This window comes from Microplitis demolitor, chromosome 9 (genome assembly GCF_026212275.2).
Source record: "Microplitis demolitor isolate Queensland-Clemson2020A chromosome 9, iyMicDemo2.1a, whole genome shotgun sequence".
Taxonomy (NCBI): domain Eukaryota; kingdom Metazoa; phylum Arthropoda; class Insecta; order Hymenoptera; family Braconidae; genus Microplitis; species Microplitis demolitor.
The window spans coordinates 1636198-1663268 of NC_068553.1; the positions used below are offsets into that span (position 1 = coordinate 1636198).

General features: G+C 29.6%; 4 protein-coding genes across 6 annotated transcripts; 2 read left to right on the top strand and 2 right to left on the bottom strand.

Annotated features, from left to right (window-relative positions):
* LOC103577266 (uncharacterized) lies at positions 1–7233 on the top strand. Its single transcript, XM_053741945.1, has 5 exons — positions 1–286; positions 2710–2878; positions 2961–3492; positions 5431–6893; positions 6976–7233. Exons 2-4 carry the CDS (start codon positions 2753–2755, stop codon positions 6762–6764), a joined length of 1992 nt encoding a protein of 663 aa, XP_053597920.1. The 5' UTR covers positions 1–286; positions 2710–2752; the 3' UTR covers positions 6765–6893; positions 6976–7233.
* A 1441-nt stretch (positions 7234–8674) lies between these two features.
* LOC106693646 (uncharacterized) lies at positions 8675–14210 on the top strand. 2 transcript variants are annotated; one of them, XM_014442256.2, is made up of 4 exons: positions 8675–9047; positions 9130–9661; positions 12434–13896; positions 13979–14210. In XM_014442256.2, exons 1-3 carry the CDS (start codon positions 8922–8924, stop codon positions 13765–13767), a joined length of 1992 nt encoding a protein of 663 aa, XP_014297742.2. In that variant the 5' UTR covers positions 8675–8921; the 3' UTR covers positions 13768–13896; positions 13979–14210. The 2 variants fall into 2 exon arrangements, with proteins under 2 accessions (XP_014297742.2, XP_053597827.1); XM_053741852.1 differs by having other exon boundaries at positions 14046–14210.
* A 6391-nt stretch (positions 14211–20601) lies between these two features.
* On the bottom strand, positions 20602–23031 carry LOC128667234 (uncharacterized). Its single transcript, XM_053741853.1, has 2 exons — positions 22862–23031; positions 20602–21836 (listed from the first exon to the last, which is right to left on the bottom strand). Exons 1-2 carry the CDS (start codon positions 22974–22976, stop codon positions 20602–20604), a joined length of 1350 nt encoding a protein of 449 aa, XP_053597828.1. The 5' UTR covers positions 22977–23031.
* Positions 23032–23040: 9 nt separating this feature from the next.
* Positions 23041–26399, bottom strand: LOC103577268 (uncharacterized). Of its 2 annotated transcripts, XM_008557841.3 has the most exons (4): positions 25550–26399; positions 25227–25402; positions 24930–25160; positions 23041–23162 (listed from the first exon to the last, which is right to left on the bottom strand). In XM_008557841.3, exons 2-4 carry the CDS (start codon positions 25350–25352, stop codon positions 23043–23045), a joined length of 477 nt encoding a protein of 158 aa, XP_008556063.2. In that variant the 5' UTR covers positions 25353–25402; positions 25550–26399; the 3' UTR covers positions 23041–23042. The 2 variants fall into 2 exon arrangements, with proteins under 2 accessions (XP_008556063.2, XP_008556062.2); XM_008557840.3 differs by having other exon boundaries at positions 25227–26399.
* Positions 26400–27071: the final 672 nt, after the last annotated feature.

A 27071-nucleotide genomic window follows, 5' to 3' on the forward strand; every position in this document is an offset into this window, starting at 1 on the left:
TGTGTTTGTTTACATGGTGCCGGTTTTAACAGAAATGATTTATTATAAAAAAAACGAGAACAAAAATTTATTTTTTATGATTTAAATTAGAGTTTATCTATATTTGATGTATTTTTTATAACAATTATACATACTGCATTAAATATTAGGGCTCCAGTAATAATTCATATTGTACTTGATTTAGCCAGTCAATAAAACTCACCGTTAATGTCTATCGATAACTTTAATATGATTGGCTGTTCCGGTACTGGGCACGGGTTCATTTTGGTGTACCAATAGACGAACAGTAAAATTAATATAATAATACTATTTTTTTTCATATTTTTAATATGTTTTCTTGAATTTTATGTCATTCAAGATGAATATACAAAAAAAAAATTATTGAAAAGTAATTCTATGCATTTTCTATAAGCTTAAGACCATTGACTGATTTCTTAGCAAAACCATTAAGAGACATGAAAAAGTCATGAATCCGAGACTAGTGCTCTAATTAACATTTTTTTTTTCATATTTCAAATATTTTCTAAAATCTATTTTATATCTTATTTTTTAACTGAAAGATTAAGGTTTCAAAAAAAGAAAGTTTTATTTAGTTTCATCGCGTACGAGTTGAAATATAATATAATGATTATCAAATCATTCCGGTATTGGGTCTTTTTCCAGTATTGGAACATTTACCTTAATTCATTGAAAAAACTATATTATTATGTTTTTTTTTTTTTACAGAACATGGCACTCTGTTTATCAAGTCTCTCCCCTGAATTGAGTATCTCTCCTGGTTTCTTATCAAACAAGATAAAATTAATAAATTGACTGACCGCCTTGCAGACACATTTAGAATGATTATTTTGATCGAAACATTATAAAATTTAATTAAATTTTCAAATTTTTTATCGTGCTGCTTTTTATCAATACGTGATTTAGGACTTAACTGAGAACGACCCATATACATGAATATCAACATCATGCTTTATATCGTTTTATTAGAAATTGTATAAACATTACATGATCGTGTATCAATAACTTGCTCACTCTTCCATTTTACTAATTTATCATTCTTCAAATTTTTCCTACAAAACAAAACAAAAAAATTACTAAATCATTAAATATTAATTAACACAAAATATAAAATTACCCGATTAAAAAATGAATATAATATTCGTTTAAAATTTCTTCAGCGACTGCAGGAATATCCCGAGGATCTGAAATATTTTCCACAACATCTTCTATTTTTTTGAATGCCTGCTCACTATTTTTATCACCAATTTTGATTGACAAATTTTCAATTATTTCACTATTGCCTATTTTTATATTTTGACAATTATAATAACTCGTTATCCACCCGTACGTTGTTGTCTTCTCAATAAAATACCATTTTTTACGCATCAGCTTTTTAATCTACTCAAAGTAATTATTAATTAGATTTATATTACGATTTAATTATTTAAAAAAAAAAGTTAAATTACTTTATCAATAATGTCAGTTTCAAAATGATTTTCGTTGACTTGTGACATTTTACTGAATTATATTTTTTTTAGAAAAAATAAATATTACTAGAGAGCTTGAGGCCTTCAATAAATCGATTTGTCGCTACGGTTATTATCAAAAGATAATGTGCATTTTAAAATATCATTCAAGTGTACGATATAATGCAAAGTAGTTTACTAATTTTCATAGATTCCTAAAGACTACTATCAATTATTCCAAAAATTAAGTAAATATTATTACTTTTAGGTATAATACGTGACTTATGAGTGAAAGTTAATTAATTTATGGCATAATATCAAAAAGGAAACGGAGAAAAAAATATAGTAAATTTTATTAAAAAATATGAGAATAATAACTAAATTTGGATAGTGATCTTGACAGAAAATCTCCTGTATTGCATATTAATTTTTAGTTATATTTAGTAAATTTTACAATCCCGTTTAGTAAATTTTACTATTCCGTCTGATAAATTTTACTAAATTAGAATGGAAAAAAACAAAAGCTCCTTGAGCTCGAAAACATTGTTGCGAATACATTTTCGAGCTCAAAAATACTATTGTATTCTATTGTTTCAGGAAAAAATCGTTTTTTAGTATTTCTTTCTCCCGCGATATCTTACGAACGAATTAACCGATTGAGATAGTTGAGGCGGCAATCGACGCGTTTTATTATGTTTTAGAGCTGATCAAATTGTATCATTTTACAGCATTTAGTAATTTTAAACTTCTTATCATTCACTCACTACCTGAGTGAAAATATTTCCAATTGAAAAAAAAAAATTTGAAATGATTCCAAATATATATAAATATTTTTTCCATGCGTCCTTGAAGTGAACCTTGTGAGATAGCATCAGTTATTGGGAAAACTTTATGGGTTAAAAATTGATTGGTACACACTTTGGAGGCACTCGATTGCCGGGGTGGACAAAACAAATAGTAAAAAGACATAAAGATCCCTTCAGATAATAGCAAATATAAATATATATTGACACGATCGATTGTCATAAAAAATTTATTTTTGCAGCGATAAGTGTTGTCATAGGTACACTTTGTGTTTCTATGTTTTTGCGAGCATTTGCAAAGCCAGTAATTGTTCTGCTAACGCAGCATACTGACGTACTAGAAAAATTCTCAATTAAAATAAGTTTAGAAACAATATTGTTTGAAAAAGAAAATGTAAAATTTATAATTTGAATTATACAAATTTGATTGTCTTCAATAGGAATTGAAATGATTTAATATTGTGTCGTTATACTGTCAGAATAATGGGCCGTAATAAAATAATATTATTTTATTATTGTTTACTTATCGTCAATGTTTCGTGCAGCAATATAAAAATTTATGAGTCTTCACCCGAAAAAGATTTATCAAAACGTCTCATTAGCGATGCGGTAATTGTTATTATTAATTTAATTTCCTTTAATTTATTTTTAATTGTCGATTGTTTATTAAATTATTCATTTTTACAAATAGAGAGAAATAGTGGAAAAATGTTTTACAAATAATTCAAATCCAATTGTAATCAGTGCTGATTTAATTAATGACGATGACAAAGTTAAAAATCTGTCCGACATTAATAACATAAAATCGTCGTTCATTATCATAAACGAGGATTTCAAGCCAACTAAGATCGAAGGGTACATTCCGGCTTATCCGGCGTATGTCCTTTTATTTAAATCGTTTTCAAAACTGATGGTGCTTATTGAAGAGTTAATGAAATCAAAAATCTGGAGTATCAAGTCTTCGTTTTTTGTTCTCGACACTACGAAAGATCCTCTTTATATTTATGCTCAACCCGTACTAGCAATGCTATGGGAACATGATTTATTATCTTCGTATTACTTGTGTTATAACAATGACAGAGATTCAACAATTGTTTATACTTTAAATCCCTTTACAAATTACGCTCCGTCATTATGGGCGCCAGTTGATACCAGCTACGTATTTATAGAGAAAGATCCAAAGAAAAAAAAATGGACATTCTACAGTTTAAAATATTCGAAAGGTATTTATTGATTATTAGAACAATTGCGTTGTATAGGGGAGAGTGGGGTTGAATTGAATCAAAAATACTTTAACATTTTTTTTTACAAAATTATAATTCATTATATAGACTATTATTTCTCACAAGCACATAACTTAACAAATGATGAAAATTTTTAATAAATACGAAATTGTACAACTGCATTAAATGGTTCAATCACCCTCTTTGCGGGGGCAACTGAACCGCTAGTCGGGAACAATTGAACCAAGAGTATTAAAACCGCAAACGAATGGCTTTCATAAATAATTTACTATTCATCATAGCTCAAAACCAAAATTACAACACTTCTAATAATATTTATTATTTTATATAATATTATATGTTATGCCAATCACTTTTTAAACTTCTGTCAATATAATTGTTTTTTTTTTTTTTTGGTTAGCTTAGCTTGTTTTCACATTCAGTCAAGATGCGCGCGCATGTTTGATGACCACAGTGTGATTTGTGTGGTTCACCCGTCCCCGAGAGTACTGGTTCAATTGACCCCATATAATTTTATTGAAATAATTAGTTTTAAAAAAAATATTCAAGAACCATTTTACTAGAAGTAAAATTAGAAATTTATGACTAATATATGTAAGAAGGTATTACAAAAAAATTTTAAGATTACCTTTAAAAATTACAAAATTATTAAACAATTTGTCAAGAGCTGAAAAAAAAGTTTAGATGCCTAAAAACACAAAAACTTGAATTTTTTTAAATTAAATCATCATATTGGTTCCAAATTTTGCAGGCTACAGTTTAGTGTATTAAAATATAACTCCAAGAGGACGACTCATTTTTATATTTTTTTCGATTTTTTACTCCTTCGATACACGCGCTATACGGTGATTGCTGCACAACACTACTCAATTTTATAGAGTTGGCGTGAATACGAGTGAGACTCTAGAGAAAGCGCGTGTAACGTAGGGTTAAGCTTACTGATTCAATTGCCCCCACTCTCCCCCACATTTCAGAATTTTTTTAGAACTACATGTTTCCGTATATATTTAAAAGGGGCGCGCGAATAGTACGAACTTGCCGAGTATTCGTATTGAATTGAATCGAACTTTTCAGATCGAATAATTTGGATTATTCAAAAGTTTTCGAATAATTCGATAGTTTTCTGTTAAACGACTACCAATTCTAAAAATTCAATAACATTAAAAATTTGAATCAGAAATTTTCGGATTATTTCCGAACTAAACACAAGTAAATCAATTTAAAAAATGCTAACGCGGTTTAATTTAAAACTATATTTAGAAGAATATAAATTATTTCGTAATGAAACGCAATTAAACAGATTCAAAATTTTAGAATTAGCTTCAATTCGGTTTAATTTGGAGTCAGACCCAGAACTTTAAGAATTATTTTTGGACTAGACAGAATTGAACCGAATAGAATTATTTAAATTCTTTTCAAATTGGATAATATACTATTTTTTTACTTCCGAAACCAAACTTTCCATTTAAGAACGGTTATCAGATAATTTTGTCCAAGCTTTTCTATGCAATAAAAGCTCTAAACGTAAAATAAAGACACAGACCCGATGCTTTACTCGATGAACTAGCAAAGTGCACTTCAATTTTTTGATAACTTCCATTTGTTTACGAGAAAAACTTGGACAAAGTTCCCATTTACTGTACAACTGCAACAAAGATAGTACCGTTTATCCAGTTGAGTGCGAATAGAGAAACAAATGAAAACGCGTCTTAATGAAAATTGAATACTTGAAAGTTGATCAAAATTCTCTCGGTTCGAATCAAATAATTTGAAGAGTTGCAAATTATTCGAAAATTTTCGTATTATTCGATTTCTGCGGAATAATCCATTTCGGATTTATAGCCGAATAATCATATTTGATTCAATTCGATTAAAATACGATTCGCACACCCTTAGTACTTACATATTCAATTATAGGTGAAAAAATTTGTCAGAATATAGTTTTTGATAAAACAGAAAACTTAGACCGTTATGAAATAGGAACAATATCTTTTGGCCGATTTCCGCCTGTGACTTCCGATGAAAAATTAAAAATAATGCGAAATTATGTAAAGATAATGACGAATAAAAAATTGACAACATTATACACATTATTTCCGTACATTAACGCGACTTATTCGATCCGTTTTTTTCAACAACATTTTTTCGAAGCAATGATCGACAATGGTTACATTAAACAGTTAGTAAGAACAGAGTCTGATGCCCATGATAAATTAACGCAATTATCAGATACTAACTATCAGTATATGGATATAGTAACACATTATAATGAATATGAATATTTAATATTGACTAAAAAGTCGAACTATTTGACAGTCATCAGCGAAATAACTTACAATCTACAATTTATTGTTCTTTCAATAGTTTTTCTGTTATTGATATTAGTGGTCATATTAATTAATAACACCTTCAGGGTTAGTGAGAGCATTATGGACGTGGTGAGAATGTTGGCTAATATGGGAGTTATGTCTCCAATGGATCGTTTGTCTATGAGAATCATTTACTTGTCCGGATTTCTATTTATATTTATAATAATGCCCGAGTTCCAGGGACAAATATCCGCAATGTTGTCGAAACCCATCCGACGCAACATCGAGTCACTTAAAGATCTTCGAGATAATAAATACCACGTTTATTATCACGAAATTTTAGTGAATGATATGATCAATAAAAAATTGTGGATTACGGACGAGGACAGAGGATATTTGCATCCATCAAATGACACAATTCTTAAAAAATGCACATACCAAGCTCAAAAAAATTCAACTATTGCATGCATCGATGAAAGGTTGGATCTATTAGATGCTGCTTTAAAATTAAAAAATCTACATATTTCGAAAGACGTTATGTTTAGAAAATATTTGGTATACTGGACAAGGAAAGATTGGCCCCTGAAAGATAGAGTCGATAAAATTGGTGCACAATCGGTAGAAACGGGTTTAGTTAATTATTGGCATGATAAACCGAGCAAAGAATATTCGAACAAATTAAAGAAGATTAATAAAATTAAAGAAAAAGAAAAGTATGAGCAGATCGACTTTGATAATTTGGTGTTCAGTTACATGTTCACTGGGGTGGTTTTACTGTGGGGCGTGTTCATTTTTGGAGTCGAACTGCTCTTTCATAAGTATTCAAAACTTCACAGACAAGTTCTGATACGGCGACGGTTTGGAAATAAAAAGTCATTGAGATCGCAACCGAGAATTGTTTTCTTTCCTGGTCGGATGGTTCTTCTTAATAGCCGCGAGTGATTTTTATCTCGGAACCAAGTATCAAATTAGTAGTAAATTTGCTATTAGTATTCACTGTTTGTTATATGTGGATTTGATGATTGCACACAATGATATTTAAAAAAAGGTGTCATCTGCAGGTTTTGGTCGGTGAGTAAATAATCATTTAAACTCCTAAATATCTCAATAAGTATCAACGATACACTAAATATAACTCTGATCTTTTCCATAGAGCATTAAATTATCTACGAAAACGGTTGATTCATTCTTCTTCTCAAAATCGATTCTTGAACCTCTATAAACTCAAAGTTCGATAAGGAATTCAAGCTTCAAAGAATAAAACCGTTGCTTAAAATTTGTAAGTGGAATAAAGGTTTTGTTGCTTGTTATAAACAATTACAAATCAGCGATTTGCATGTATTAAATGTATTGATTAATGAAATAAAACCCAATTATAAAGTTGTTAATCGAAAAACACTTGAAATTTAAAATTTCTCTTAACCGGATTGATTATTGAAAATTATTATAAAAACATCTGTGTAAGTATTGAAATTATTCAATATCGCATATAATATTGTAAGTGATCGAATGCACTAAACATAATAAATTTTATTGCAATTTCAGTTTTGAATCAGATTTTGAAACTTTTAAACCATTTCAAGATTTTTATTAAATTATTATTTTAAAAATTTAAAGCAGTTGCTTTAGGCCCCAAATAACGCCATAAATAATAAAAATTTCCGTAAATTGATAATCGCTTTTTTGTTCAGTATTTAATTTCCTAAAATGAGGCGCTTGTACACTTTGTACATAATATTGATAATTTGGTCACAAAAATACTCGAAGATAAATAATTATCATGCCAAAAAGTATTATTATTTTAACGATTTATTTGCAATTGCCAGTAATGTATCATTCTAGAGCATTCAGTAATTTTAAACTTCTTATCATTAACTCACTATCAACGTTACTATTTTAATTGCTAAGTAAATGGAATACAGCATGAAGTAGTATGAGTCGATACACCGGCAAACAATCGTGTAAGCCGGTTGTAAAATTACAATGACTGCCTTTCCTATAAAAATAATTTTTAAACCGCCTGACCCTGCGGGCAAGCCCCCACACTTTCGCTATTTTCGAGCTCCTTGAGCTTGAAAATATTGTTGTGAATACATTTTCGAGCTCGACAATACTTTTATATGCCGTTGGTTTCGAGAAGAGCGTTTTTTACCATTTTTTTCTCACACGATATCTCTCGAACGGATTGACCTAGTAGCGTTTTATCCAGGAGAAATGAACAATTTGGCAAAAAATACTGTATAAACATTGTAGAGTAAAATAAATCGTCCGATCTGATATCATAACTGCAACATTGGTTTATTTTAGTATAATGGACTAGTAGAATTTATCATTAGGTTAGGTGAGAGTGGGTTTTATGTTTGTTTAATATGCTAGATATTTCATTAGTCGTCACCTCCAGAAAGTACCGATTTCTGATCGATTGATTATATAGAAAAGTCGAAGAAGATTTCTGAATGGCATGGAAGGAATGAGTGTTAATTTTCCGGTATGATCACCTAAGTCATTGTTAGAACTTTAAATGAAATGTGGCTTATGTGTGTCAGAGATATGTGTCGAGTGCTTTCGTATTATTTGAATACAAACATTTTTATTTTAAATTTAAAAATCGATGTCGTTGTTATGGTTTCAAATGGATATACATTTTTTTCAATGCATCCTTGACGTGAACCTTGAAAGATGGAATCAGCTGTTGGGGTTCGTAATTGGTTACAAACAGATATGTACACACCTTGCAAGCACTCGATTGCCTAAGCGGACAGAACAAATTGTAAAAAGACATAAAGATGCCTTTCGATAACAGCGAATAGAGATACTTTGTCACGGTCGCTTGTCATAAAAATTTATTTTTGCAGTAACAACTGTTGTCATAGATTTACTTTGTTTTTCGATATTTGTGTGATCATTTAAAACCCCAGTAGTTATTTTGCTAACGTAGCATACGGACGTACTTGAAGAATTCTCCATCAAAAGAAGTTTATAGAAAATTTATTGTTTACATAAGACAATATAAGATTAATAATTTCAAGTATATTTAATTTGATTGTCTTCAATAGGAATTGAAATGATTTAATATTGTGTCGTTATACTGTCAGAATAATGGGCCGTAATAAAATAATATTATTTTATTATTGTTTACTTATCGTCAATGTTTCGTGCAGCAATATAAAAATTTATGAGTCTTCACCCGAAAAAGATTTATCAAAACGTCTCATTAGCGATGCGGTAATTGTTATTATTAATTTAATTTCCTTTAATTTATTTTTAATTGTCGATTGTTTATTAAATTATTCATTTTTACAAATAGAGAGAAATAGTGGAAAAATGTTTTACAAATAATTCAAATCCAATTGTAATCAGTGCTGATTTAATTAATGACGATGACAAAGTTAAAAATCTGTCCGACATTAATAACATAAAATCGTCGTTCATTATCATAAACGAGGATTTCAAGCCAACTAAGATCGAAGGGTACATTCCTGCTTATCCGACGTATGTCCTTTTATTAAAATCGTTTTCAAAACTGATGGTGCTTATTGAAGAGTTAATGAAATCAAAAATCTGGAGTATCAAGTCTTCGTTTTTTGTTCTCGACACTACGAAAGATCCTCTTTATATTTATGCTCAACCCGTACTAGCAATGCTATGGGAACATGATTTATTATCTTCGTATTACTTGTGTTATAACAATGACAGAGATTCAACAATTGTTTATACTTTAAATCCCTTTACAAATTACGCTCCATCACCGTGGGCTCCAGTTGATACCAGCTACGTATTTATAGAGAAAGATCCAAAGAAAAAAAAATGGACATTCTACAGTTTAAAATATTCGAAAGGTATTTATTGATTATTAGAACAATTGCGTTGTATAGGGGAGAGTGGGGTTGAATTGAATCAAAAATACTTTAACATTTTTTTTTACAAAATTATAATTCATTATATAGACTATTATTTCTCACAAGCACATAACTTAACAAATGATGAAAATTTTTAATAAATACGAAATTGTACAACTGCGTTAAATGGTTTAATCACCCTCTTTGCGGGGGCAACTGAACCGCTAGTCGGGAACAATTGAACCAAGAGTATTAGAACCGCAAACGAATGGCTTTCATAAATAATTTACTATTCATCATAGCTCAAAACCAAAATTACAACACTGATAGAAGGATTTCTTAGTATTAAAAAAGATTTGTTAATATTTAACAAGTTATTTCTTAACGGAGCTTTATTTAAGAAATATTTATTAATATTTAACAAATCATTTCTTAAACATCATTTTTTTGTATTTAATAAATATTTCTTAGCATCTAATAAACGATTTGTTAATATTTAATAAACGATTTCTTTCCATTTAAAAAATGATTTATTAGTATTCAATAAATCACTTTTTAACATTTAATGAATCACTTTTTAATAATTAATAAATGAATATTTCATATTTAATATATTTTTTATTATTTGAACAAATTTTTTTTTCATATTTAAGAAATTATCTATTAACTTATTTATTAAAATTTAATTCATAAAATCACACAGTTCAAGAATATATATCTATATATGTTTTTGCACGCAGCTACACACATTCATTAATATTTATATTTATAAACAAAAATAACTAAAACAACCATCGTATAAAATTTTCTGTTCTTTTAATTTCAAAATACAATTTCATAGTAATTAACACTATAACTAGAATAAACAAATTAAAATTTCTTATATTAAACTACGATGAGAAATAACATAAAATCCGTTTGATAGTACATGTGTTTTTAATGGTTTTATATTTGATTAAAAATGAACTGAATAAAATTAACAAGGCTTCCATATTTTCATATTTATAATATGGATGACAATTTACAAAATACTTCTGATATAAATATTATTTAAGTATATGAGAGCTTCAGTAGTAGGTTACGTTTAACCAACAATGCAAGCTAGAACGGAGTAAACAATATGACGTCGCAACGACACACACATATTGCTCTTTTAATACTTGTACACCACTACAGACTCGTGTGTAGCCCTCTACCGACAAATTCGTCTAAGAAATATTTATTAAATATTAACAAGCCTTGTTTGGTGCTAACAAATATTTCTTTTATGTTAATAAGACTTTGTTAGCATTAAAAATATTTCTTTATAATAAAGAAGTTACTTATTTCATTATAATAAATATTGTTAATAATTACTAAATATTTGTTAAATCCAAAAAAGTCAGTTGAGAAAAATTTAATAAATCAATTTATTACTCCCAAACAAATCCTTCTATCAGTGAACACTTCTAATAATATTTATTATTTTATATAATATTATATGTTATGACAATCACTTTTTAAACTTCTGTCAATATAATTGTTTTTTTTTTTTTTTTTTTTTTTTGGTTAGTTTAGCTTGTTTTCACATTCAGTCAAGATGCGCGCGCATGTTTGATGACCACAGTGTGATTTGTGTGGTTCACCCGTCCCCGAGAGTACTGGTTCAATTGACCCCATATAATTTTATTGAAATAATTAGTTTTGAAAATAATATTCAAGACCTATTTTACTAGAAGTAAAGTTAGCAATATATAACTAATACATGTATGAAGGTATTACAAAAGAATTTTAAGATTACATTTAAAAATTACAATATTATTAAACAATTTGTCAAGAGCTGAAAAAAAAGTTTAGATGCCTAAAAACACAAAAACTTGAATTTTTTTTAATCAAATCATCACATTAGTTCCAAATTTTGGTCAGGCTACAGTTTAGTGTATTAAAATATAACTCCAAGAGGACGACTCATTTTTATTTTTTATTTCAATTTTATAGAGTTGGTGTGAATACGTGTGAGACTCTAGAGAAAGCTCGTGTAACGTAGGGTTAAGCTTGCTGGTTCAATTGCCCCCACTCTCCCCCACATTTCAGAATTTTTTTAGAACTGCATGTTTCCGTATATATTTAAAAGGGGCGCGCGAATAGTACGAACTTGCCGAGTATTCGTATTGAATTGAATCGAACTTTTCAGATCGAATAATTTGGATTATTCAAAAGTTTTCGAATAATTCGATAGTTTTCTGTTAAACGACTACCAATTCTAAAAATTCAATAACATTAAAAATTTGAATCAGAAATTTGCGGATTATTTCCGAACTAAACACAAGTAAATCAATTTAAAAAATGCTAACGCGGTTTAATTTAAAACTATATTTAGAAGAATATAAATTATTTCGTAATGAAACGCAATTAAACAGATTCAAAATTTTAGAATTAGCTTCAATTCGGTTTAATTTGGAGTCAGACCCAGAACTTTAAGAATTATTTTTGGACTAGACAGAATTGAACCGAATAGAATTATTTAAATTCTTTTCAAATTGGATAATATACTATTTTTTTACTTCCGAAACCAAGCTTTCCATTTAATAAAAACTGAATATTTGAAAGTTGATCAGAATTTTCTCGATTCGAATCAAATAATTTGAAGAGTTGCAAATTATTCGAAAATTTTCGTATTATTCGATTTCTGCGGAATAATCCATTTCGGATTTATAGCCGAATAATCATATTTGATTCAATTCGATTAAAATACGATTCGCACACCCTTAGTACTTACATATTCAATTATAGGTGAAAAAATTTGTCAGAATATAGTTTTTGATAAAACAGAAAACTTAGACCGTTATGAAATAGGAACAATATCTTTTGGCCGATTTCCGCCTGTGACTTCCGATGAAAAATTAAAAATAATGCGAAATTATGTAAAGATAATGACGAATAAAAAATTGACAACATTATACACATTATTTCCGTACATTAACGCGACTTATTCGGTCCGTTTTTTTCAACAACATTTTTTCGAAGCAATGATCGACAATGGTTACATTAAACAGTTAGTAAGAACAGAGTCTGATGCCCATGATAAATTAACGCAATTATCAGATACTAACTATCAGTATATGGATATAGTAACACATTATAATGAATATGAATATTTAATATTGACTAAAAAGTCGAACTATTTGACAGTCATCAGCGAAATAACTTACAATCTACAATTTATTGTTCTTTCAATAGTTTTTCTGTTATTGATATTAGTGATCATATTAATTAATAACACCTTCAGGGTTAGTGAGAGCATTATGGACGTGGTGAGAATGTTGGCTAATATGGGAGTTATGTCTCCAATGGATCGTTTGTCTATGAGAATCATTTACTTGTCCGGATTTCTATTTATATTTATAATAATGCCCGAGTTCCAGGGACAAATATCCGCAATGTTGTCGAAACCCATCCGACGCAACATCGAGTCACTTAAAGATCTTCGAGATAATAAATACCACGTTTATTATCACGAAATTTTAGTGAATGATATGATCAATAAAAAATTGTGGATTACGGACGAGGACAGAGGATATTTGCATCCATCAAATGACACAATTCTTAAAAAATGCACATACCAAGCTCAAAAAAATTCAACTATTGCATGCATCGATGTAAGGTTGGATCTATTAGATGCTGCTTTAAAATTAAAAAATCTACATATTTCGAAAGACGTTATGTTTAGAAAATATTTGGTATACTGGACAAGGAAAGATTGGCCCCTGAAAGATAGAGTCGATAAAATTGGTGCACAATCGGTAGAAACGGGTTTAGTTAATTATTGGCATGATAAACCGAGCAAAGAATATTCGAACAAATTAAAGAAGATTAATAAAATTAAAGAAAAAGAAAAGTATGAGCAGATCGACTTTGATAATTTGGTGTTCAGTTACATGTTCACTGGGGTGGTTTTACTGTGGGGCGTGTTCATTTTTGGAGTCGAACTGCTCTTTCATAAGTATTCAAAACTTCACAGACAAGTTCTGATACGGCGACGGTTTGGAAATAAAAAGTCATTGAGATCGCAACCGAGAATTGTTTTCTTTCCTGGTCGGATGGTTCTTCTTAATAGCCGCGAGTGATTTTTATCTCGGAACCAAGTATCAAATTAGTAGTAAATTTGCTATTAGTATTCACTGTTTGTTATATGTGGATTTGATGATTGCACACAATGATATTTAAAAAAAGGTGTCATCTGCAGGTTTTGGTCGGTGAGTAAATAATCATTTAAACTCCTAAATATCTCAATAAGTATCAACGATACACTAAATATAACTCTGATCTTTTCCGTAGAGCATTAAACTATCTACGAAAACGGTTGATTCAATTTTTTTCCTAAAGTCTATACTTGAACTTTCAGAAACTTAAAGTTTGATAACGGATTCAAGCTTTAAAAAATGAAACCTGTAGCCGAAAAATCGAAAGTAGAATAAATTTTGTGTTGCTTGTTATTTACAATCAAAATTCTGCGATTTTCATGTATGGAGTGTATTGATTAATAAATAAAAACCGAATTATACAGTTATCATTTGAAAAAACTTTAGATTAAAAACCTTCCTTAATTAGTTCGTTTAAATGCAATTAAATTAAAACAGCAATGTAAGTATTAAAATTACTCAACATCGCATATAATATTCCATGTAATTAAATGCTATACAAAATAAATTTATCGCACTTTTTATTTTAACCCTCTCCCAGTCGACCTTGAATCCCTACTCTTAATTTGAATCGTACGTCTTATTCCTAAAAGGAGAGAGCTATAGTCTGTTTTCTAGAGAGGGGGTCGGAAAACTGGTAGAAGGGGGTGCCCCTCTACACTACCACATCTAAACTTTTACTCATACAGACTTACGACGGACTTTCATTGGCTCTATCCTTACATGACTCACGCCTAGACTCACCGATACTCCGAGCCGGGAAAGGGTTAAATCAGAAATCTAAACTCTCGAAGCACTCTAAGATTCTTATCAAATAAATGTTTGACAAATTTGAAGCAGCTGCTTTAAACTCGAAATAACTCCATGAACATTAACAATATCGATGAACTGGTAATTGCTTTGTTTGAAGTGCATTTAGTTTTCTACCATTAAGTATCCGTACATTTTTTTACTAAAATTTATCGTTATGTCCCAAAAACACTCGAAACAAATTATTTATCATGCCAAAAAATATTATAATTTTTACGATCCATTTACAATGACTATAATGTAAGATTCTAGAGTATTTAGTAATTTTAAACTTCTTTTCAATAATTTCCCGCATGAAAAAGCTTTATATGTGAAAACATATATGATAAAATATATGAATATTATAATGTGATATATTATACAATATATAAAATAATATTAATATTTTTGCCGTATTAATATATGATAATATATTAAATAAAAATATATTGCTAGAATATATCACCAATATATTTATCAATTTATGACTTTTTTATGTATGTTTTATATATATATTTTAATGTATCTTTTTTTGATATTGATATATTATATTGAAAGTAGTATATTAATTAATATATAGTATTTTTTGTATATGCTTTCCAGTATATTGTAAAATATATGGCACTTTTTTAACTTTTTTTAGGTTATTGCGTTAGTTATTCAGTAAATGCAAGATCAATAAAAAGAAAAAAAAAATAATAAACTTGACTTTCTTTTTTGTGGAATTGTGTAGAAATTGAAAAAATATAATTTTCAATATATTGCGTAAAGTATAAGTTTTAATATATTGGAAAAATGTAATTCCAATATACTGCGAACCATATATATAAGCATATAAATTTATTCATATGTAATTTATATAGAGTCCATATACCACATATATATGGGTCAAATGTATGGAAGTATATATCAAGTTTATTATATTATGCTTATAAATTATATTGGGTAAATATATTATTATAAATATATAATCCAATATATGTAAAAAAAACATATATTTTTCGATATAGATATTTTTGCCGCTATATATTTATCACGGATTCACCATATATTTTTTTATATACTTTTAACAATATATAGCTTTTCCATGCGGGTTGTTATCAACTTCACTTCGTTAATTTCTAAGTAAATGGAATACGGCATGAAGTAGTATGAGTCGATACACAGTCAATCGTGTAAGCCGGTGGTAAAATTACCAGTTACCTTTTCCATAAAAAAATTCATGTAGAATTCTATGAGAATCTACAGAAATCTATATCAGAACGTATACGGCCTTGTAGGAAATTTAGTTCTCTGCAAAAAAGGTCTGTTGTGTAATGCACTTAAAGTTGATAGAAAAAATCTGGGCGTCGGTTGACCCTGCGGGCCAGCCCCATAACTTCCCGCTGTTTTCGACCTCAAAGAGCTCGAAAACATTAGTGTAGATATATTTTCGAGCTCTTCGAGCTCGAAAATGCTATCACATGCAATTGTTTTTTTACGATCTTTTCAAGCTCTAACAAGTTACCTGTTATGCTGAAGTTTGAAAATTTAAGAATTGAAAATCATCAATGAAGCGGTTTTTAAAATTTAGTTCCTGATTATGTTCAGTAAAATAAGTGTATTAAGGCAGAAATCAATGTCAGGGATCAAAATCAAGATTTAAATAAATTTTGACTCATGTAAGAAACAATAAAATATGAAATATCCGATAAAAATATTAAAAACTACGTTTTATCGATTTTTTTGTTGATAATATGATTTAAACTAAAAACCAAGTTCGATTACATTATATGATCGAAAGAAACCATAAAAAAGATGAGTTGGTATGATATCAGGCCCATTTTAGTACGTTATATTATGATTTATCCGGAAAAAATAACATAAAATGTTATTTTTTTAACTTTTCAACGCCGATATCTTTTGAACTAATCAATCGATTTTGATAGTTGACGTGGAAATCGGCGCGATTTATTGAATTCTAGAGCTGATTAAAATTAAAAATCGATCGCGTCAGTCGTTTCGAAAATATTTAGAAAAAACTGTTTTTCACCATTTCTTTCTCCCGTGATAACTCTCGAACGAATTATCCGATTTTGATGTTTGAGGTGGCAATCGACGCGTTTTATTGAGTACTAGAGCCGATTCGATTTTGAAGTCGATCGTATAAGTCGTTTTTGAGAAATCAATAAAAAACTAAAAAAAAAAATTTTTTTTTTTTCGTAATTCGCAAATATTTTCGAGTCTATTCGATCAAATAATCTGAAATTTTCAGGGACGCTGATGGCCAACAAGCTCTTTCTATTGCCACCTCAACCATCCAAATCGATTTATTAGTTCAAAAGTTACAAAGAGTTTACACACACACACACACACACACACACACACACACACACACACACACACACACACACACACACACACACACACACACACACACACACACACACACACACACACACACACACACATACACACACTCGGACATCATTCTGAAAATAGTCAGAATAGTTTCCTAGGACCTCAAAACGTCGACATCTGATGAAAACTCGATTTTCGAAAATCGGGGTGAAAACAATAACTTCCCGAAATTTTTGAAAGTCGTCAATTTTCTTAGCGGGAAGTTAAAAAAGTTACAGACATTTAAATTTAAAGAGAAATTGAAACTTCGATATGAAAAAAATTTTTTGTTCTTTATTCGTTAATTAGCAGAATTTCTTTTTTTGTTTTTATTATTTCGCAAATAATATTTTTCTTTCTAGCTGTATTGAAAAGAGTCTTGGGACCTTTTTTTAAGGTAAATAAGTTTTAAGAAGATATCTGAGAAGCTAGTACGAAATCAGTGCTAATTTTCCCGTATGATAATCTAAGTAATTATTAAAATTTGAAATCACATGAAGCTTTGTGTGCCAGTAATAATGTGCCGAGTGCTTTCGTGTTCTTTGAAGACGTAAATATTTTTATTTTAAATTTAAATATCGATTTCGTTGTTATGGCTTAAACATATATGCATATTTTTTCAATGCATCCCTGACGCGGACCTTGAAAGATGGAATGAGCTGTTAGGAGACTTTATGAGTTACAAATTGATTGGTACACACTTTGCAAGCACTCGACTGTCGACGTGGACAGAACAAATAGTAAAAAGACATAAAGATGCCTTTGGATAACAGCAAATATAAATAGCTGTTGGATAACAGCAAAAATATAGCTGTTGTCATACACTTTGTGTTACTATATTTTTCCGATCATTTACAAAGCCAGTAATTGTTCTGCTAATGCACCCGGGTCGAAAAATTTTATCTGTTTTTAATCAACTAAAAATTTTAAGTTATTTTTATTCAATTTTATTTTTTATTTATATTTAATTAATATGTGAATTTTAATCTAGTTTTGCCCTTACTATTCCTTATTTAGACTATTTTCAGATTTATTTTCAATAATTTTTGGTCTGTTTTTATTCTTATTTAGATCAAAATCAGACTTTTTCTGTCAATTGTTTTTAGTCTGTTTTTGTTTTAATCTAGATCAAAATCAGACTTTTTCTGTCAATTATTTTTAGTCTGATTTTGATCTATATTCGATCAAAAACAGATTAAAATTTTTTTGTTATAATTATAATGATAAATAATATAAAGAAAAAAATTAATGAAAGTTTGATATTTTTTTACACATTGAAATAAAATAATATTTATTTAATAAATAAATTAGCCTCAATTAACATATAGATATTACTTTAAAAAAATTTAACATTATCCTCCTTCTTTTCTTCTGATAGTGCACCCTAGTAACTGAGACTCTCTTTGAACATACATTCTGAGAATGATCAACTATTTTTCTCTGGCTTCTTCTACCTCCAACTTATTCAATTCCTTGTCATCATCTGTTAGATATTTTTATAAATACAGAAATTTATTATTATAAGTTTATATTCAAAATGAAAGAAAATCTTAATTTAAAGAATAATTGGTGAAAAACCTTGCCATTAAAAAATGAATTATTCTAAGGAACTCAAAGATTGTGCGACACTGAGTAATCTTAATTAAAAAAAAAAAATTACGTGACAAAATTTTTTTTCAATTATTTGCTTCATTAAAAGCGTTATATAAAAGCAATAAATTTGAATTCAAAAAATAATTAAGAAAAACAATTATCATTTCCATTTATGGACAAAATTAATTACTACATGATTTATTAAAAATAACAAGAATGAATAAAGTTCAATTAAACTTACTGCTCATGGAAAGTGATTCGGGATTATCTAGATATAGAGGATTATTTTAATTTTCTTGATATTTGAAACGTGCTGTTGCTATTTCGTATTAAAATATCACAGAGGAATATTTCGATAAGGTTTTTAATGTCAGAATATTTTTAGATTTTATTCAGTGAATTAAAGAAATTTTTGTTGAGATTTTAACGCCAATTTTACTACTTTCGTTGAATATTATTAATATTCTATCAAGACAACTTAAAAATATAGCTGTCAGATAATCATTAACTGCCGACATTTTTAAACAAAAGGCACTAAGTAAATAGTAAACAAAAAAAACTCCATTCTCGATCTTAGAATACTTTTTATAAATTTTTTCTAGACATAAATAAAATTATTATGTCCACGATTTAATCTAGTTTTGTCCTTGCACAATTTCAGAATCAAAATTTTTCTAAGTTCCAGAATTAATCTATTTTTGTCCTTCTGTATTGCAATTGTTTTTTAAAACAGCAGATCAAAAACAGCTTAAAATTTTTATAAAAGATCAAAAACAGATCAACTAGTTCAAATACAGACCAATTAGTCCAAATGCAGTGCAGTTAGACCAAAATCAGACCAAATATTTCGATCCGGGCAGCATACTGACGTACTAGAAAAATTCTCAATTAAAATAAGTTTAGAAACAATATTGTTTGAAAAAGAAAATGTAAAATTTATAATTTGAATTATACAAATTTGATTGTCTTCAATAGAAATTGAAATGATTTAATATTGTGTCGTTATACTATCAGAATAATGGGCCGTAATAAAATAGTATTATTTTATTATTGTTTACTTATCGTCAATGTTTCGTGCAGCAATATAAAAATTTATGAGTCTTCACCCGAAAAAGATTTATCAAAACGTCTCATTAGCGATGCGGTAATTGTTATTATTAATTTAATTTCCTTTAATTTATTTTTAATTGTCGATTGTTTATTAAATTATTCATTTTTACAAATAGAGAGAAATAGTGGAAAAATGTTTTACAAATAATTCAAATCCAATTATAATCAGTGCTGATTTAATTAATGACGAAGATAAAGTTAAAAATCTGTCCGACATTAATAACATAAAATCGTCGTTCATTATTATGAACGAGGATTTCAAGCCAACTAAGATCGAAGGGTACATTCCTGCTTATCCGGCGTATGTCCTTTTATTTAAATACATAATATTTACTCCAGAATTTTTAACAAGGCTTTGAAAAAGTATTAAGGGAAAGCTCAAAGGGTTTCATTTATTCAATAAATTAGTGCAACAGCATTATCAGCGGAAGAATTAGTAATTCAAAATGTATATGACTGTAATCTAATTTATTTATTATTTTAAATCACAGTTACAGAAAATTCAAGATAACACTTCGTTTATTACAAAAATTTCAAAATTCAAATTATTTCCAAGCAGACAAGTTAAAATTGCGGTTGAAGCAAATTAATATATAATGGAAAATTATCATTTTTAATTACGCAAATGGTAAAATTTCATTGTTAATAACAGAGTATTTAGAATAATGCGTGAAAGGTTTCATTTTAACAAACGTCTTACAAATATAACGCATGGTAGGAAATGATTTCATCTTCTGATAATGACTTCAGAAGTTTTTACAGAAAAAGTTTCAGATGATCTCGAAGTTCATTAGTTCTATTCAACGACATGTATGATAAAAACACGAAACGCCAATCCATAAATAAATATGTCGTTGCAAAGAAACTCACGCGATATTTTATTAGAAATTACAATTGTTCAGTGAGAATGGCGATTCGTCTAACGGTAGACGCGATTGTCTCTCTTATCATCAATTTTCTCATCTCTAACTTTTTCGCACGTCTATCTAAAAAATTTAATATTTTTTTAATTAAAACTTCGATACCAAAAATAATGATCGCCCAAGCCAACGCAAGTGTCATTGAAATGTAAGCTAGTTCGAAATCTTGGAGATCCAGTTGATTATATTTCATTAATGCCTTGATTCTTTCAATTTTTCGTTTTCGTTCTAACAAAATCTTATGAAACTCGCGTCTCTCCGCATAATTTAAATGACCGGTTTCAAACAATTTAAGTGCAATCTTATTGATTTTTTTATTTAATGGGAAATTTCTAGCAGTTAAAAAACCGTGACATTTGTGAGAAATTTTTCTTGAATAGTGTAAATTTTTGTCAATTTGTTCAAGTTCGGTATAGTCAAGTATACAAGCAGCAGAGGAATCATTTCGAACGTATTTCAGACAAGCATCTTGATCTTTTTTTTTTAAAAAAACATGCACAAAGTGGTTAAAAGCATCATCATCCCATGGCTGATTTTCACGTAATTTGTTTGTGATCTCGTTAGAACGGAAATAAATGCGGTAATTATGATCTATCAAATCCCTCAAACTTTGGACATTTCTATCACCGGGTCTACTCAAGAGCGAAGTGACTTGCCCCTGTAACACCGGATTAAAAATCAATGCAAATAATGTTGCGCTCATGAAATTGATACGCATTGAAAATCGAAGAATTGGAGTTGATATTCCTATGTTGAGAAGAAACGCTAAGAGATCTAAAATGGTCGCACTGAAATCGTACCGGTTATTAAGAAACATTATTAAAAAAATAACTATTAGAATAATTGATGACATAGTTATTCTTTCCCAAGTAAAAAAACTGTCAATAACTTGATCGAGAGTTGGTACAAAACTGTGTTTTTGTGTCACTATAACGTATCCTCCTTGCTCGTAGTAAGGTATAATGTTGTAATCATTCGGCGTTAAATAGTCCAATGGCAATGGGTCGCTAGCAGATGTTTGCAAATGTCCACGTGTCGCATCGCTATAATATCCAACAGAGGTAATGTTCATTGCTAACCATAAATTTTCATAGAAAAATTTTGATTTTCGTAAATGCTGCATATCGTAGGACAAATCGTTAAGCTTGTATCCGTTTAAGAACTCTGCTTTGTCAAAAGTTATACTTGAACATATTCCAGCGTCTGAAATTATATAGAAATAATGATAAATATATGACTTATAAAAATATCATACACTGTAAAAAAAAAGCTGTCTTAAAAATGGACTTATTTCAACTCCACGTGGTGTTAAAATGAAATTACAGAGGTGTAAAAGAGGCGTGACTCAGCGGTGTTAAAATACCAGTGCTAAATCGGTGAAAAAGCGGGGTAGACTGTGTCCACTCAGAGTATCAACTTTGGGAAGCTTATAAAACGCAAAAAATATCTTGATAAAATCACTACTAAATCACAATTACAAAATGGCACAAAATCACTGTGAATTCACTATGAAATCACCGTAAATACACCGTTAAATTACGGTGAAAGTGAATTCACTGTGATTTCACTGTGATTCCAAGTCCGCGAAGGATTGATCAAAGCGGAATAAATGTGACTCTATAAATAAATTATTTTATTCAATCGATAATATAAAGGCTTTCATCCAACTACAATTCAATATTTTGTAACCATTACATTTATATTCTTAAGCTTTTAACGCTTAATCAATTTTTTATAATCAAGTAAAGATTTTAATTCAATAAAAATGATTTTCTTGAGACAAACTCGTTTTTGTTGGTTCGATCGAATTTAGTTTCACTGAAGAGGAAATTTGTCAAACTCTTAGAGAGTTTGATGTCAGTACCTTATTTTTACAGTGTGGAAATGAAGTCGTTCGTTTCTCGCATGAGAAAATAAGTATTAAAAATGAGCGCATGCGCCATTCTTCCCACAACAAAGGGAAAAATTCAAACATTCTGGTGCAGATCTAATAAAAAATAGTATACACACGAAGGAAGTTAGTATGTCCCAACCCGCGTGCTTTCACCTTCGGCTAGTGTAGGAAATCACACACGTGGGTTGAAATATCTTACTCTCCTCCTTCGGTCCATAATATACTACTCCAGCACCATCGAATAACGTGTATTTACAATATTTATTACTTAAATTAATAAATTTCTAAGTCAACTTTTCTGGTACATAAATAAATCAAAGTAATCGATCCTTACCGTTAATGAACGACATTCTATAGATTGTGCATACGTCACATGATTTTTCTGGAATTTCTACTTTTTCCCAAGGTTCAGGAGCTCGATCATCGAAAGGATTCATGGTATAGATCATCGTATTATTGTCAAATTCATTGGGGCATAAGAAATATGATATCAAAACTTCGTGATTCCAGATCCATCACAACGTTTTTGATGCATCGCCGCACTGGTTCCCAGCAACCAAAAATAGCGTTGTGCTGCTCCAATAATTCAAAATTTCGAACTGTTCTCTGAGGTAATTGTTTGCTGGTGAGACACTCTGAGGAAAATATAACTGGTTTGTAATACGAAAATATCATCGATAATCAACACCTTAACTATACAATAGTTACAGAAACAATTTAACAACATTATTCTATACTTATTAAAAAAATTAAAGGAACAAAAAAATTTTATAAATTTTTTAGTGATTTTTGGAAGGCTGTATTTTCGTTAAAAATGATCGAATGGAAAAAATAAAAAAAAGCAAATAGAAGCTTGAAATCTCTAATTTAAAGATTTTTCAGACAAATAATTTTCTGAGCCACGGTTTTTGCAGAGTCATAATAAATGGGTCGAGACAAAATTTTTTCTAAATTTTTTAGTTTTGTTCTTTAGGTCTACGGGGCCGGGAAAATCTTTTTCAAAAAAACAAATACATGGCTCATTTAAGAAATCTATTCAGCTACAAATTGCTTTTTTTTTTCTGTACGACAATTTGCTGCTGATATATCAGCCTTTAAATGAAACAGGATCCTTTCTTGTTTGATTATCGATATCTCAGTAACTAATGGTCACACAATAATTCAAATGGTGGTTTAAGAAACTTGAATAAAATGCCTACAAACTCAATTTTTGATTTTTTGAAGACAAAATTTTTTTTTCATCCTCAATATCAATTTGAAAAACCCACAAAAATTTGCCATTTTCTGGTTTTTTACTCAACTCATCGCTACTTTGCAAATATTGATGGAAAGGTTAATGTTCCCAGATGATTTTACAGCTTAATGTACCCCCAAAAACCCTGGAAATTTTAAGACTGATCCATTGAACCGTTTGTCTAGGCCCACATGGCGCATTGGGTGGATTTCTACATAGTTTTTTTATAGAAATATTAATCTGTTCTTTTATTTATCTATGCGTATTTATAGACGACAGGCATCGAAATTCGCGTATTCCGAATTCTGTAGACAGCAAGATTCCAATATGAATTTCCTGTGAAGAAATCCATTTAACAAGTACCTATGTCAAGCTTTTATATAGGAATCTAGATACCCATAGTTTACTACAAGGATTCTTATACAAATCTATACATTTCTATATTAACTTCAATCGATTCTACAAAAATCCATACTTTACGATATGGATTCTTATTTGTTCCAGTACAATCTACAAGGATTTTTTAACTTCTCGCTAAGAAAATTATTAATTTTCAAAAATTCAGGAAGTTATTAGTTTCACCCCGATTTTCGAAAATCGAGTTTTCATCAGATGTCGACGTTTTGAGGTCCTAGGAAGCTATTCTGACTATTTTCAGAAGGATGTCCGAGTGTCTATATGTATGTGTGTGTTTGTGTGTGTATAGATGTAAACTCTTAATATCTTTTTGATGAACAGACCGATTAAAATGTTTGAGGTGGCAATCAAAAGAGTTTGTTGGCCGTCAACTTTTCTGAAAATTTCAAATCGATCGATCAAATAGACTCTAAGATATGGAAGAAAAACAAAAAAAAAAAAAAATTTTTCAGTTTTTTTCAAATTTTTCAGAATTGGCTGAATCGATCAATTCCAAAATCTATTCAGCACAAGAATTCAATAAAACGCGTCGATTGCTGCCTTAACCATCTCAATCGGTTAATTCGTTCGTATCGTGGGAGAAAAATGCTAAAAAACGCTTTTTTCCGAAAACAATGGCATACAACAGTATTTTCGAGCTTGAAGAGCGGGAAGTTTTAGGGCTGGCCCGCAGGGTCAACCAATAAGCAGATTTTTTTTTGGGCATTAGTTGAAAATACTAAATTATTATATTTGTAACGTTAATAGATACCTTGAAGGAGTAATCTTTGGTGTAATCGGCTGACAGAATAATCGTTGCAAAAGATGGATAAGCAAGAAAATTCAAACCTTTGTAGTTTTGCCAGTATAAATATTCATCTATTGTTATAACAGAAATATTTCTTCCCCCATTGTCTGTGATTCCGTGAAAAGCTCCAACCAAATCTTTACTTATAGCCACAGGATTCATTCGATTGAAAAAACACAATTCTAGTAACTTTCTCTGTTCAAAGTAAATAATTTTATTAAATAGTCATTTATTGTTCGTATTATGTGAAATCTAACTTACCGTGTGATTTTGCGAAATCGGAATATCGTTAATTGCTGAAGATGAAAAATTTAAATATTCGATGAGGTGGCTTTGGACTGCACTCACACATAAAAAACACATAATTATCTCCACCATCCGCTTCATTATGATGATTTGAAATTATTTAAACTGTTTTATAAATTAAAATTTTATGTCTACAATTATTTATTAAGCTAAGGAGTGAAATCAATAAATAGATGCCGGCTAAATACGTGTCTGCTCTCTTTGACTCTCTTGCTGTAACTAACGCAGTAAAATAAATAAATGAGTAATATTTTCTTTTGCGATGTTGCAAAGGATACGTGTCCATCCGTAATTCGATTGTTGCATGTGTGAGCTTCTAATTTAATGCACATTCACTGTTTTTGCGTCTATGGTCAACTGTCCCTTTTAAACATTGTTGCTGTGCAAGAAATCGATTTGCAAAAAAATATTTACTGACCTACATATTTTATGCAATTTCAATTACGATATTAGAAAAACTATTATGAATTGAAAATATTTAAATATCAGTTTTTAATTTTAACGGCAATCATTGACTGGGCGAATCGCCAGTCTTGAAGACTGAAACGAAGTATCACTTGAATAAAAATGTATTTTTAGTTGAATTTTTTTTTTTTTATTTAAGTGCACAACTACAAAAAGTTTAAAGTTACAAGATTCTTATAATTGTCGGCAATAATTATTTTCACAAAGATGAACATTCATTGCCTAAAAATTAGGGGTGTGCGAATCTTGTTCAGATCGAATCAAATCGAATCGAATAGTTGTAGTCAAGTCAATATTCGAGTCGAATATCGAATATTTTGTAATATTAGAATAGTTCAAAAGATTCGAGTAGTTCGAAATTTTTCCGAATCTTCGGTGAATAATATTATTGCATCTGAGAAATTTAGTATTTATGACTTTCTCTAATTGAAAAACTATGATATTATTATATTTTTACCTAAAATTAGTTCATAGGATCATAAATTAAATGAACGTGAGATTGAAAAAAGTTCGGATTTTTTTTTAACTATTCGGACATTTCGAATTTTCAAGGCAAATTGAATCGAACAATTCGCGAGTATTTGCACACTCCTATGAAAAATTAATCAATTTATGTTAGACAATTTTCAAAAATCCCGCCCACTACACGGAAAGATTAGAACCCAAGTGGTTACTGTTCTGCACCCGACTCAGTACGGTTCTAGAAAAAAATGAAAGAAAATTGAGTTAGCACCCGACTGAGTGATGTGCGCACACGACTCAGTCAGGTTCTGCACAGTAACCAGTGTGGTGCTGCACCACAATCGGAGCACAGTAACCAGTCTGGTGCCGCACATGAATGACTCGGGTGCAGCACACGAATAAGTAATGTCTTGAGAATTCTCAGCCGAAGATTTTCGAGCACACTACTGACTAATGTGTGTCACACGAATAGTTACGGTTCCGCACCGTAACTATTCGGGTGCTGCACGCGAGTCAGTATGGTCTGAGATTGTAAAATTTCTTTCAGATGCTTAGCAAGTTGCGTGAAAAGAATATGTAAATTTAGTCGTCTTAATTATTATTTAATATTTATCTACATTCAGTGTTCAATACCGATTGGATTTATAAATATTTAGGTAAGTATGTACATATTACAAATGTTGTTAATAGTCGTTTATGTATGGTATGCTGTGTTGACTTTGTGTAAATAATAATTAAGACGACTAAATTTACATATTCTTTTCACACACACTTGCTAAGCATCTGAAAGAAATTTTACAATCTCAGACCATACTGACTCGCGTGCAGTACCCGAATGGTTACGGTGCGGAACCGTAACTATTCGTGTGACAC